The sequence below is a fragment of the Serpula lacrymans genome, assembly GCF_000218685.1.
Source record: "Serpula lacrymans var. lacrymans S7.9 unplaced genomic scaffold SERLAscaffold_1, whole genome shotgun sequence".
Lineage (NCBI taxonomy): Eukaryota > Fungi > Basidiomycota > Agaricomycetes > Boletales > Serpulaceae > Serpula > Serpula lacrymans.
Genome location: NW_006763290.1, coordinates 1,131,546 through 1,143,564, shown reverse-complemented (window position 1 = coordinate 1,143,564; position 12,019 = coordinate 1,131,546). Strand labels below are relative to the sequence as shown.

At 44.7% G+C, this 12,019-nt stretch overlaps 2 protein-coding genes across 2 annotated transcripts; both read left to right on the top strand.

Moving 5' to 3' along the window:
• Positions 1-3,867: 3,867 nt before the first annotated feature.
• SERLADRAFT_342706 (uncharacterized protein) lies at positions 3,868-4,017 on the top strand (the record flags this gene model as incomplete). The annotated part of the gene is made up of 1 exon (XM_007312138.1): positions 3,868-4,017. A coding segment is annotated over one exon (150 nt), but the record flags the coding sequence as incomplete, so codon positions are not given.
• A 4,957-nt stretch (positions 4,018-8,974) lies between these two features.
• Positions 8,975-11,569, top strand: SERLADRAFT_431825 (uncharacterized protein; the record flags this gene model as incomplete). The annotated part of the gene is made up of 4 exons (XM_007312137.1): positions 8,975-9,100; positions 9,161-9,268; positions 11,391-11,447; positions 11,504-11,569. The coding sequence occupies 4 exons, from the start codon at positions 8,975-8,977 to the stop codon at positions 11,567-11,569; spliced, it is 357 nt and encodes a 118-aa protein (XP_007312199.1).
• Positions 11,570-12,019: the final 450 nt, after the last annotated feature.

Genomic DNA, 12,019 nt, shown 5'->3' with positions numbered 1-12,019 from the left:
TATTGTTGTATCGCAAAACCTATCTTTTCTATCCCAACACTCCTCCTTGATACAAGAATTATCTAAGTCCCATGCAACCGCAAAGAGAAACAAAGGTTTTTGTGCGTAGGGCTTTCATGAATGCTTTAGCAAGGTTTTGTTTGGCATTAATGTATTGAATATTGATGTGTTTTGCATGTACTTGTTTGCGGATATAATGATAATGAATATCAATATGTTTTGTCCTTGCATAGAAAGATGGGTCATCGCTTAAGACAATGGCGCAGTTGTTGTTGCAGAGTAATGGTATCAAATGTGACTGTGATTTTGAAAGGGCATGTAGCAGTGACCTGAGCCAGATCAATTCCTTTGATGTTGCACATGCAGTTATATACTTAACTTTGCATGTAGATGTTGTAACTATTTGTTGTTTGGTAGCATGAAATCAACCCTGAGCCAACCAAAGTTCAATATCTAGTGATTGATTTACAACTGTTGGGGCAGTTTGCAAAGCTGGCATTGGTATATTTAAGATTTATATCATTTGAACCACCTAGGAAGAGTTTTAAGTCTTGAGTTCCTTTGGGGTAGCGGACAACTAGCTTCCCAATGTGATGGTTCGTAACACTCCAGGAACTGCAACAATTGTTGAATAGCAAAGGTTATGTCTGGTCTTGTTCCCATGGACAAGTACATAAGCAATCCGATGAGTGACTTGTAAAGAGTTTGTGACATGAGAGTCCTTTCCTTGTCAGGTTGTTCAAATGCCGGAGTGTGGGAGAGATGGATGCCTGTTTCCATTGGTGTGGATGCAGGGAAAGTATTGTCGAGATGAAACTGTGATACACCATGATCAATAAATGCAGTCTGAGATAGGGCAACTGATTGTGGTTTGTAATTGTGTTCTATAGCTATGCCAACACAGAATTTGATATTTGCCATTGGGTGCTCAAATCTTAAAACACTTGTTTTCCTTCTTTGAGGATGCAATGGCTAAGAAATAATCAATGTGGACTGCCATTATGTATGTGCCAGTGGAGGAGGTGCAGGAATAAATGCAGTATTCAGAATTGACACAAGAAAAGCCTAAGTGGGCCATGGCAGTGTGCATAGTGTGATTCCATACACACCTGGCTTGCTTCATTCCATAGAGAGCCTTGTTGAGCTTCCAGACATGGCTGGGAAGTTCAGCAAAACCATCTGGTTGCTCCATATAGTAGATCTCATCATCAGGTAGGGTGTGTTTAAAAATGCGGTTTTTACATTAATTTGTTGCACCTCCCATGAGAGTAGCGGCGAGATGGAGAAGAAGATAGAAGGACTCAAGATGAGCAGTTGGTGAAGTAGTTTTATGGTAATTGCTGCCAGGGACAGCAGTGGAACCTTTGCAGACATAACAAGTTTTGAAGCAAGCAGGATGACCAAGTTGTTAGTTTTGGTGATTCTGCACCTTTGTGCTACCTATATATTTTCATTCCTTTCTCTATCTATTCTTCTATCATTCACTATTGATTGTGTTCTCTATTATTTCGCCTTTGTGGCTGCTTTGTTTACCTTTGTTTACAAAACTTCGGACAGTACTGCAGAGTCCAATGCTTCCTATTCTCTAGTTACTCACATTGGACTCTAGGTACTGTATACCTGTCATACTCTCTAATAATCTAGTTACTCACATTGGACTCTAGTTCCAGTCCCTGATTGCTCTCAGCAAGTGGCTAGACACTTCCCTCAAGCTTTGTTCTTAATAGGTTATGAGCCCTGTGCTCTAGCCATCTTCCTGACCTCATATCTCACCATCCAAGCGTCCTACTGCTTATCCATTGTAACCATTGTCTTCTGGGACTCTTATTATCTCACCCATCACCTCAGATTACTCTGATCTCATCTTGATCTCCAACAACAACTCCTTGTTGCAAGTTACCCCCATTTTGGACGCTTTTTTGGTCTTATCTGCATCATATCTCATCCAATCCTTATCTGATCGTCCCCAAACTTCTACCATCGTCTTCTACGGCCTAAATAACCCTAGGAGACCTGTCAGAGCGGTCGGATTTGAGCTGGATCTTTCTGTGAGCCTTCATCATCATTTGACCACCTTTTGGCCCCCTATTCCATATCTCCACATCCTGTGCTCGGATCTTGGCCCTATTTGAGCCATCTACTACCCTATACTATTGCACTTTACAACCTCAATTTGGGGGCAATCCATCCACTCCATCATCCTCTGTGAAGTTCGCATTTTTGGCACTTTCACCCCTATTGGACCCCTATTGCATATCTCCACATCCTGTGCTTCACTTCTTGTGATATTTAGGCCATCTATTACTCTATAAAAATGTTCCCTATACCTCTGATTTGGTGGCAATCCATCCATCTTATCTGTCTCTGCATCAATTTCGACTTTTTGCCCTATTTTTCGCTTTTTGGCATATCTGGTGTGTGCATAAAGCTCCAATCTTCTCTACTCTGTCCATTATCAGATAGAACAAGCCTATAGACTGTGAAGCTCGCCTGCATTGCCTCAGTTTGCTGTTGCCTAGAGCCTCTCTCAGTCTGCAGTGTTTGGGGAGCTTAAGTCACTTTGTTGACTCATATACAAGCCCTATTAACCAACACTGTCTCGAGGCGATTTCTCTGTTAATATCAGTGTGGAATTGAAAGGGGAACACAGGCGTAACCCTGTAGCAGCACTAGGAAGCCTTAGCACCCTCCTGGATCGCTTTTGGACGCTTTTTGGACCCTATTTGGACCTATCCTTGCGCTTTCTGACCCTCTCCATATCCTCTCTCTACCGCCTCACCATCTTATCTGCTCGCCTCCTACTGTTGCCCATTGTCTTTGCCACTATTCCATCGCCTATAGCCGTCTCCTACATCATTTATCATTGCTCTATTGTCTTATACAACACCCATCATGTCTGACTCTGATCCCAAGTTCCATCCCTTGTCTGGCACTAACTACCCCCAGTGGAGTGGTGAAATGCAAGCTTGGTTGATGACCAAGGGACTGTGGAGGCTCGTCTCTGGCGCTGAAAAGTGTCCTGGGACTGACACTGAAGCAATAGAGAAATGGGAGTTGAGAGCTGAAAAGGCTGCTGGTGCATTATACCTCAATGTCACCAAAGAGCAGCGCATCCATCTTGATGGCATCATTGATGATCCTGTCAAGATCTGGGAGAAACTGGCAATTGTGCACATCTCTAAGAAGCATGGGACGAGATTTAATGCCTATGACGACTTCTTCTCTATCAGAAAGAAGGAGGACGAGTCCCTGCAGGCTCTCATGACCAGAATTGACAAAGGCATGCATCAGATTCAAAATCTTTGTCCTACTGGCTTCTCATTGTCTGAATTGGATGATGAATTGACATGCATGGCCATGATTAGGGCGCTTCCTGATCAATATGCCCACTTCACTTCATCTTTACTACTTCTGGGCACCTTGGACAAGACCCAGCTCAGGGATGCTTTCCTTGCTGAAGAGGTCAATCGCCGTCGTCGTGCTGAAGTCGATTCTGCCTTGCATTCTTCGTCTACCACTGCCAATAGCACCTGCACCCATCCTAACTGCCATCATTGCAACCAATCCACCACCTCTACTCGCGTTCAGTGTGATTTCTGTGGTTTACTTGGTCATACCCAAGACAAATGCCACAGATACATAGCTAGTCGCCAACAGGCAGTGGAGGGTGCTAAGAATCGCTACAAGCGTGGCAATAAGGCTCAGGCAGGCTCCAGCAACTCTCAGAATACCTCTCAGCAGCCCAAATCTTCGCCCAACAATGCCAATTCATCTACTGTGGTCACTGAATCAGCTTGAAATGCAAGTTTTCATTCCATTCATCCCTCTGATCCTCATTGCCCTCTCCAACTTGATGCTGACATTGATTGGAATGCAGACACAGGCGCCACTTCTCATATGACACCTCATCGTCATTGGGTGCACCACTATACCCCATATCGTGTGCCAATCAAGCTGGCTGATCACACTGTTGTCTATTCAGCTGGTGTTGGTACTGTGGTGTTTAATCCTGTGATGAATGGCAAAGTGGCTAGGGCTGTGGAATTCTCTAGAGTGCTCCATGTACCAGATCTTCGAAATAATCTCCTCTCAGTCTTGTATTTAACTCGTCAAAGTGGTTTCAATGTCACTATTTTGTCTCATTCCATGTCCTTTATGCGTGACAACACTCTCTTGTTCACTGCAACTATCAATGACAACAATGCAGCATTCCTTGATGGATCTACTGCTGCTTGTGTTGAATTGGGACATTTTACTGCGACTATACCACTTGATTTGATGCTCTGGCATCGCAGATTGGCTCACCACCATCATGCTGATGTCAAGAGACTGATACAGAGAGATCTGGTCACTGGGCTTACACTGGAATCCAAGGCTGCTCCTGATCCTGTCTGTGAACCGTGCTTGTCTGGCAAGATGCATGCCAATCCATTCCCCTCATCTGATACTCGCTCTGCTCCTTTGGACCTCATCCATTCTGATGTACACCAAGTCTCTTCCCCCACATTCTCTGGTTATCGCTACTGGGTCACCTTCATTGACGATCACAGTCAATTCCGTGTTGTTGTGCCTCTCAAGGCCAAGTCAGATGTCTTTGATGCTTTCAAGAGATTCAAGGCTTATGCTGAGACTCAATTGGAGCGTAAAATCAAGGCTCTGCGCGATGACAAAGGGGGAGAGTACATGTCCAAGGAATTTGAGCAATTCACAGATGACCATGGGATTGTCAGACAGCATACCACCAGGAATCGTCCTCAGCAGAATGGTGTGGCAGAGCGAGCAAACAGACTTCTGACTGAGCGTATCACTGCCATGTTATCAGAGTCTGCATTGCCTAACAGCTTCTGGGGTGAATGTCTGTCCGCTTTGGTGCATGTCTGGAACAGGTGTCCCACTGATGCAGTGGCTCATGCCACTCCATTTGAGTTGTGGTATGGATGCAAGCCTGGCATGTCTCACCTTCGCGTTTGGGGCTGCACTGCCTATGTGCATGTGCAAAAGGACAAAAGAGGCGTCTTTGGCTCTCATATGGAGAAATGTGTGTTTATTGGTTACCCTGAGGGGTACAAGGGATGGAAATTCTACAATCCTACCACCAAGCGCACTGTTATCTCTGAGAGAGCTGATTTTGATGAGCGCTACTTCCCTGGCTTGAAGAGGTCTTCTGACAATGTCCCACCTCCACCTCCCACTCCACCTTCGCTATCCATGCCATTGGGCCTGATTGAGGATGTCCCTGCACCAGGTCCAGGGGGAGATATGGGCCCACCAGCTGCACTTCAGCAGCCTCAGCCATTGCCTGACAATGGGCCTCATTTGGACCTTGATGCAAAACCACCTGTGAATCAACCTCCTGAGCTTCCAAATCACCCTCCTCATCGCTCACCTTCTCCTGACTTTCCTATTGCACTGAGACGCCCTGTAAAGGCTAGGAGACCACCTAGACCATGGTGGCTTCAACACAGACAACCTACTCCTGCCATTGAGAGTGATGACAGTGATTCTGAGGCAGTTGATGATGAAGTAGCACACTTTGGAGACTCTGCTGAGCCTAGGTCGTTTGCAGATGCAATGAAGCGTCCTGATGCAGATAAATGGAGAGAGGCAGCCATGGAAGAGCTTCAAGCTCATGAGCGCAATGGTACTTGGTCACTAGTGGAACTACCTCCTGGAGTCAAGGCTATTGGTGGCAAGTGGGTCTTCAAGATCAAGCACAACTCAGATGGCACTGTTGAGCGCTACAAGGCCAGATATGTGGCCAAAGGTTATAACCAGCGCCCTGGCTTTGATTTCCTCGAAATATTTGCACCTACTGTCCGCATATTATCCATCAGAGTTGTCCTTGCCATTGCAGCCATCCACAACCTCCATTTGCGCTCCATTGACATTTCCCATGCATTCCTGAATGGAGTCATGGATGTCAAGGTCTACATGCATCAGCCAGAGGGATTCCATCAGGGTCCTCACAATCTTGTTTGCCAGTTGGACAAGGCCATTTATGGGACAAAGCAGGGAGGCAGAATGTGGAACCAGAAGATGCACACTGTGCTTGAAAAACTCGGATTCAAGCGTACTTATTCAGACTCTGCCATCTATGTCTTTAACAGAGCTGATGTGCGCATTATCCTGCCTGTCTTTGTTGATGACATGACACTGGCATCCACTTCTACTTCTGCACTTGACCAAGCTGTCAAGGACCTCTCCCTGCACTTTAAGCTTCGTGATCTTGGCCCTACTTCTTACCTACTTGGCATTTCCATCACTAGAGACCTAAGTAATTGCACCATCTCCCTCTCCCAACATCAGTACACTCTGGACATTTTGGAGCGCTTTGGCATGAAGGACTGCAAGCCTGTGTCCACTCCCATGGATCCTGGTTTGCGCCTCACCAAGGACATGTCTCCCAAAACATCCAGTGATGCTGCTTTGATGAAGGACATTCCCTACCTTGCTGCTGTTGGTGCTCTGATGTATCTGGCCACTACCACTCGTCCTGACATTGCCTACACTGTTGGAGTCCTTGCCAGATATAACTCTAATCCTGGTCTTACTCACTGGAGCGCTGTCAAGCACTTGTTCCGCTACTTGCAAGGCACCCTTGATCATTCCCTTGTCCTTGGTTCTGATCCCAATTCCACTGAACTCTTCACCACTTTCTCTGATGCTGATCATGGTGGTGACAAGGACTCTGGTCGTTCTACTGGTGCCTATATTGTCAAGATGGGATCTGGTGCTGTCTCCTGGAGCTCCAAGCTTCAGAACATTGTTGCTCTGTCCACCACTGAAGCAGAATACATTGCTGCTGTTGAGGCTGGCAAAGAGATTTGCTGGATGCGAAATTTGTTGAAGAAAATGGGCTATCCTATCACCTCTCCTTCCACCCTTCATATTGACAACCAATCTGCCATCTCTGTATCCAAGAACCCTGAGCACCATGGTCGGATGAAACACCTTGATCTGCGATGGCATTGGTTGAGAGATGTTGTTGACTCTGGGCAGATTGCTCCTATTTTTGTTCCTACTGCTGAAATGCCTGCAGACTTGTTGACCAAGGCTCTTGCCAAGCCTAAAGTGGAAGTGTTCAGGAAGATGATGGGACTTATTAGATCAGGGGGGAGCTGATGCTTGGGAGGTGCAGCATCAGGGGGGAGTGTTAGTTTTGGTGATTCTGCACCTTTGTGCTACCTATATATTTTCATTCCTTTCTCTATCTATTCTTCTATCATTCACTATTGATTGTGTTCTCTATTATTTCGCCTTTGTGGCTGCTTTGTTTACCTTTGTTTACAAAACTTCGGACAGTACTGCAGAGTCCAATGCTTCCTATTCTCTAGTTACTCACATTGGACTCTAGGTACTGTATACCTGTCATACTCTCTAATAATCTAGTTACTCACATTGGACTCTAGTTCCAGTCCCTGATTGCTCTCAGCAAGTGGCTAGACACTTCCTTCAAGCTTTGTTCTTAATACAAGTTTATCATGTTTGAGCTTGAAGACAGGGCATCCACACATGATGTGACAACCAGTGGGAACATCAGAGCATGGAATAAGGGTGTAAACACCTATGGCTTTAAAAAAAGAAATGTGAACTCCTCCTGAAGGACGACAGACCATTCAGAGGCAAATAGGCTTACCATGGCATGTGGAAAAGTGGGTGAATTATCAGGATTGATGGCATTTATGGATCTGTCTGACACAACTAGGGCAGGAATGATGTTGGTAGAGGGAATATAAGGGAGATTGAGGGTAGCAACTCATTCTGAAGGAAGGGGGGCATGGGTGGAGTGGCAAAAAGGTTGAGTGACAGGGGAAATGGATGTGGAAGGTGGGGGCAAAGAGATGTGTGAAGGTGAGCTTGCTGTACCTGCAGGGAGAGATTGATGCAACTCAATGAATGTAACATGGGATGAATGAATGACATGATGAGATGAGCAGTCATCACAATGATAGGCTTTTGAATCTAGATCAAGTCTAATCAGTACCTACCTGTTAGAGTGCTCAAACACTTTTGGGTTGTGTTGGTTCTGAGTGAGAATGAAGGCATGAGAGCCAATTTCTCACAAATAGGAGAGGTCAGGCATACAACCAAACCTTAACTCCTATGGTGTCTTTGGTATAGCACGAGAGAAAGACCTGACAGTGAGGTAGTTAGCGGTCAGGACAAATTCAACTCAAAGGGAAGGATGTGCTTGACAAGCATGTCACATAGCACATGCTATGTTCATGAGAGTCCGGTGGAGATGCTCAATGTGGCCATTATGGGCAGAAGTGTGGGGGGCAGTAAATTGCTAAGAAAAACCGTGAGACATTAACCAAGACTTCATGTTATTGCCAATGAGTTCCCCATTATCAGAGCAGCATATGCCAATTGTGGAGTTTGTTTCAATTTCATGCACTTTTTTCCAGTTTTGCAGAGCAGGGAAAGTGGCATCTTTGGATTATAAAGGGATGGACCATGAGTAGGATAAGAAGTTATCTTTTATATTGAGTATATATACATGTCCTTTTGCAGATGTTGCCCCAACTTCCATCAAGTCAACATAAACAACACTCGAGCAACGAGTACTCTTTGGATTAAGCGGATGGGTGAAACATGATTATGAGTTTGCTTCCCAAGTATACAGCTTTTACATTTGAGCTCTTTGCAAGGGAGAACAGAGGGCATACCTAGTACTAACCTGTGTTGTGCCATAATGGAGACAGTGTAATAGTTGACATGGCCCAAGCGGCGCTGCCAAACATCCAGTGTAACAGAAAGTGCAACATTGACAGTTTGAGTGGGGGTAGTGACTCCATACAATTTGTGAGCAGTGAGAGTGCCATGCAAGAGGCATGTACTGTTGAATGAAGAAACCCACCACTGCTGTGATAAAAATGAGCAGAAGCTTGAGTAGATTCACAGAGGGCGGGTACAGAGATAAGACAGACAGATGCTGTGGGAATATACCTGCACCTACTGCACTTACTGTGCCATGCCTTCACCTGCTGTCACTGCTGCACCTACCATACCTGCCATCCCTCATGCAGCTGTGTCTTATATAGCTGCGAATCATCCCCCTGGTCACATCAATAACTGGCTTGACGGCCTTCCCTTATTGGTACGTCACTTCTGTTTGTGCACCGGCATACCACCATTATTAAAATTAACCTATACTCAGGAAAGAAAGATGCAGTGCGCAAACCTTACTGCTGTTGCTATTAATGCAGATACAGTTGAAGCAGCCTACAGGGGTGGCCGTGATCTGTTCAAAGAAGTTCAAAATGGAGTAACCATAATTATTCTATCACCCGATCAACTGAAAAGTCATGGATTTGGACAATTGATAGATTTCAAAATATTCAGCACTCAAATAGCCATGATGGGAGTAGATAAAAGTCACCTCCTAAATTCATGGGGCCAACAATTACGACCCACATATCAGCAGATTGGTTCTCTCCAAGCACAAAATTTGACAAGGCCACCTTTGCTGGCTACTACAGCCACCCTACAAAAAGGTAGGCCAACCCAGAGTGTGTGTAAATTTCTTGGGTTACAGGATGGCTATTACCACTTCATTTGTCAGTCCAACTTGCGTAGTGATATACAGATTATCTTCCGTGAGATGCAGTCTGGAATGGCAAGTACAAGCTTCCCAGAGTTAGATTGGGTCCTTGGGAGTAGTGTTGGCGTTATCATATTCTGTTGTACAGTCTCTTTTGGCTTTTGAGTTACAGCTCACTTGTGGAGAGTGGCAAAGAATAATCCTCAGCCAACAAAGAAGATCAGGCTTTATAACTCATTAAACTGGTCGATGTACAATTAAGAGACACTTGGATTTCTCAACAATGATCCCACAGCTCAGATAATCATTGCTACAGACACACTCTCAGTTGGCTTCAACTCACCACACATAAGGCTTGTTGTTATCTTTGGTGAACCAAATGATTCTGCCAAGCTGCTACAAAAGCTTGGGAGGATTCAAATTATGACATCCTCAGTCGCAGCCAATTCTCCTTACCCACAGGGCATCATATATATATCACGCACCATTGTCTCAACTGCAAAAACTGTGATAGAGGGGAAAACAACCAGTAATTGCACAAAAACAACAAATAAGCAAATGGGACCAGACTCGATGAACAAGAGTATGGCTCAAGTAATTCTAGCTTCTTGCAAGATTAGAGAGCAGAATGACATCTATGACAATCTGTCAGTAGATGTACCCTGTACTTGTTGCACATGCACTCATAATCCCCCACCTACCCATTGAGAAACCTGTGTCTGCAGTAACTGCACCCCCGAACCAATGTCTCTTGCTCCACCCACCAATACAAGGTCAAGGATAGCTGGTCTTGCTCGGTTGTCAAAGGAAATGCAGGAACATGGTATCCAGCGTCTGCAGTTATTTTGGTTTGAACTATGGTGTAATGCAGATGAAGTATTATATGGCATGCTGCCACCTGATGCTTTTATTCTGGATAATACTATCAAAAAGCTTCTGAGTCATATTAACAAAATCCACAAAATTGCAGATTTTTCACAGTTATCACTCTCCCACCATCTTTATCCCTATTGTGCTGGTAAATAGCATAATCTGAAAACAAAAGCTGTTATAATAGACGGTAAGGAAGGATTGTAATTAATGTACCTTGACCATCTCATACACACGGCCCACATCACCTTCTGCCACTGCCAATGCTACCTCATGAGATATGAGTGTGTCTTGTATAAATGCAATAAATTGTGCAAGGACACAGTCTCCTTTGAATGATGATTCCTGTGGTGTGGTGTCAGAGGTGGCCCTGACACTATCAGGATCCTCAGCCCATGGTGTTCCAAGTGGAACTACTAAGCTTTGCTCTGGATATTCAGTACTTGCAAAAGCTTTACATAAACCATGGGTACTTGAATATGAGCGGTGAAGTTTACAGGCAATGGCTTCTAAGTCCTCAAAATTGGGCAGTTTATCTTGCTCTGCAAGCCTGCAAAAATAGTCAAACAAATCTGCCTGACCAAAGTACAGTCTGTGTGGTGACATTAGTTGCAAGTTATGTTAACAAACTAGTTGCAGAGGCATTACATACATTGCATTATTGTTCAGACTTCACTCTGGCTGTAAAGGTCTGGTTGATTATTTCCAAGAACTTGCAGAACAAGGAAACATACCAGCATTCTCCACTTTGTTGGATGTAGCTGGTTTGCTCTCCAAAATATATTCAACAACATGAGCCTTCAACATGGCTCAACGTCCTAGTCAATCTGCTGATGAGGGCAGGTCACGAGGAAGTGACATTGATTCTGAAACTTTATTGGTCCTGTCTGATGTGTCAACAGCCGCACAAGATTTGCAGAAAGACAATGCACTGTCTAATGCTATCCTGTTCATGTGAAATGCTCTGTGGTGGCAGGAGGTTCAATGCACTATCGGCGATGGAGACACCAGTAGAGTCTGGGAAATTCTGAAGGTTAGTATATGGCTTCTAATTACAGCGTAACAGTACTCATAATTTTTGCCTTACAGCTTTGGATATTCACGTTTGCAGGCGCTAGTAGGGTTGGTGTTTCAAAATTGGTTAGCAAATCTTAATGGATTGCCTGGTTGCTTTATAAAATTAGACCTGCTGCAAGAACATTTAAACTTCTGGTTGGAGGAGATGGTGGTTCACAAGGGAAAATAATTTGATGACCCCTACTACTAATGGGTGGTGTCCATGCACATCTTGTCATTCCTGCGACTGCAAGAGGAAATAGAGGCAGCTGTATCACTCAAACCATGCACAAAAAGCCACAGTTTGCCACATATGGACTCAGAATTATGTGCTCTCATGCAGTGGCTAAGGGACAATAAAGTTCATGTCCTGACTCCTGGTTGGATGTCAGGCTTTGAAGCTGTTGATGATTTTGAGCAGGGGCTAAACATTTAAAAAAAAGGTAAACTTGCAGCATTTGTAGCAAGATCCACTGCGCACTTGGATATATTGGGATTACAGTAGCTGTGACCAACCGTGCTTGAAATGCCGTACACCAAAGCAAGGTG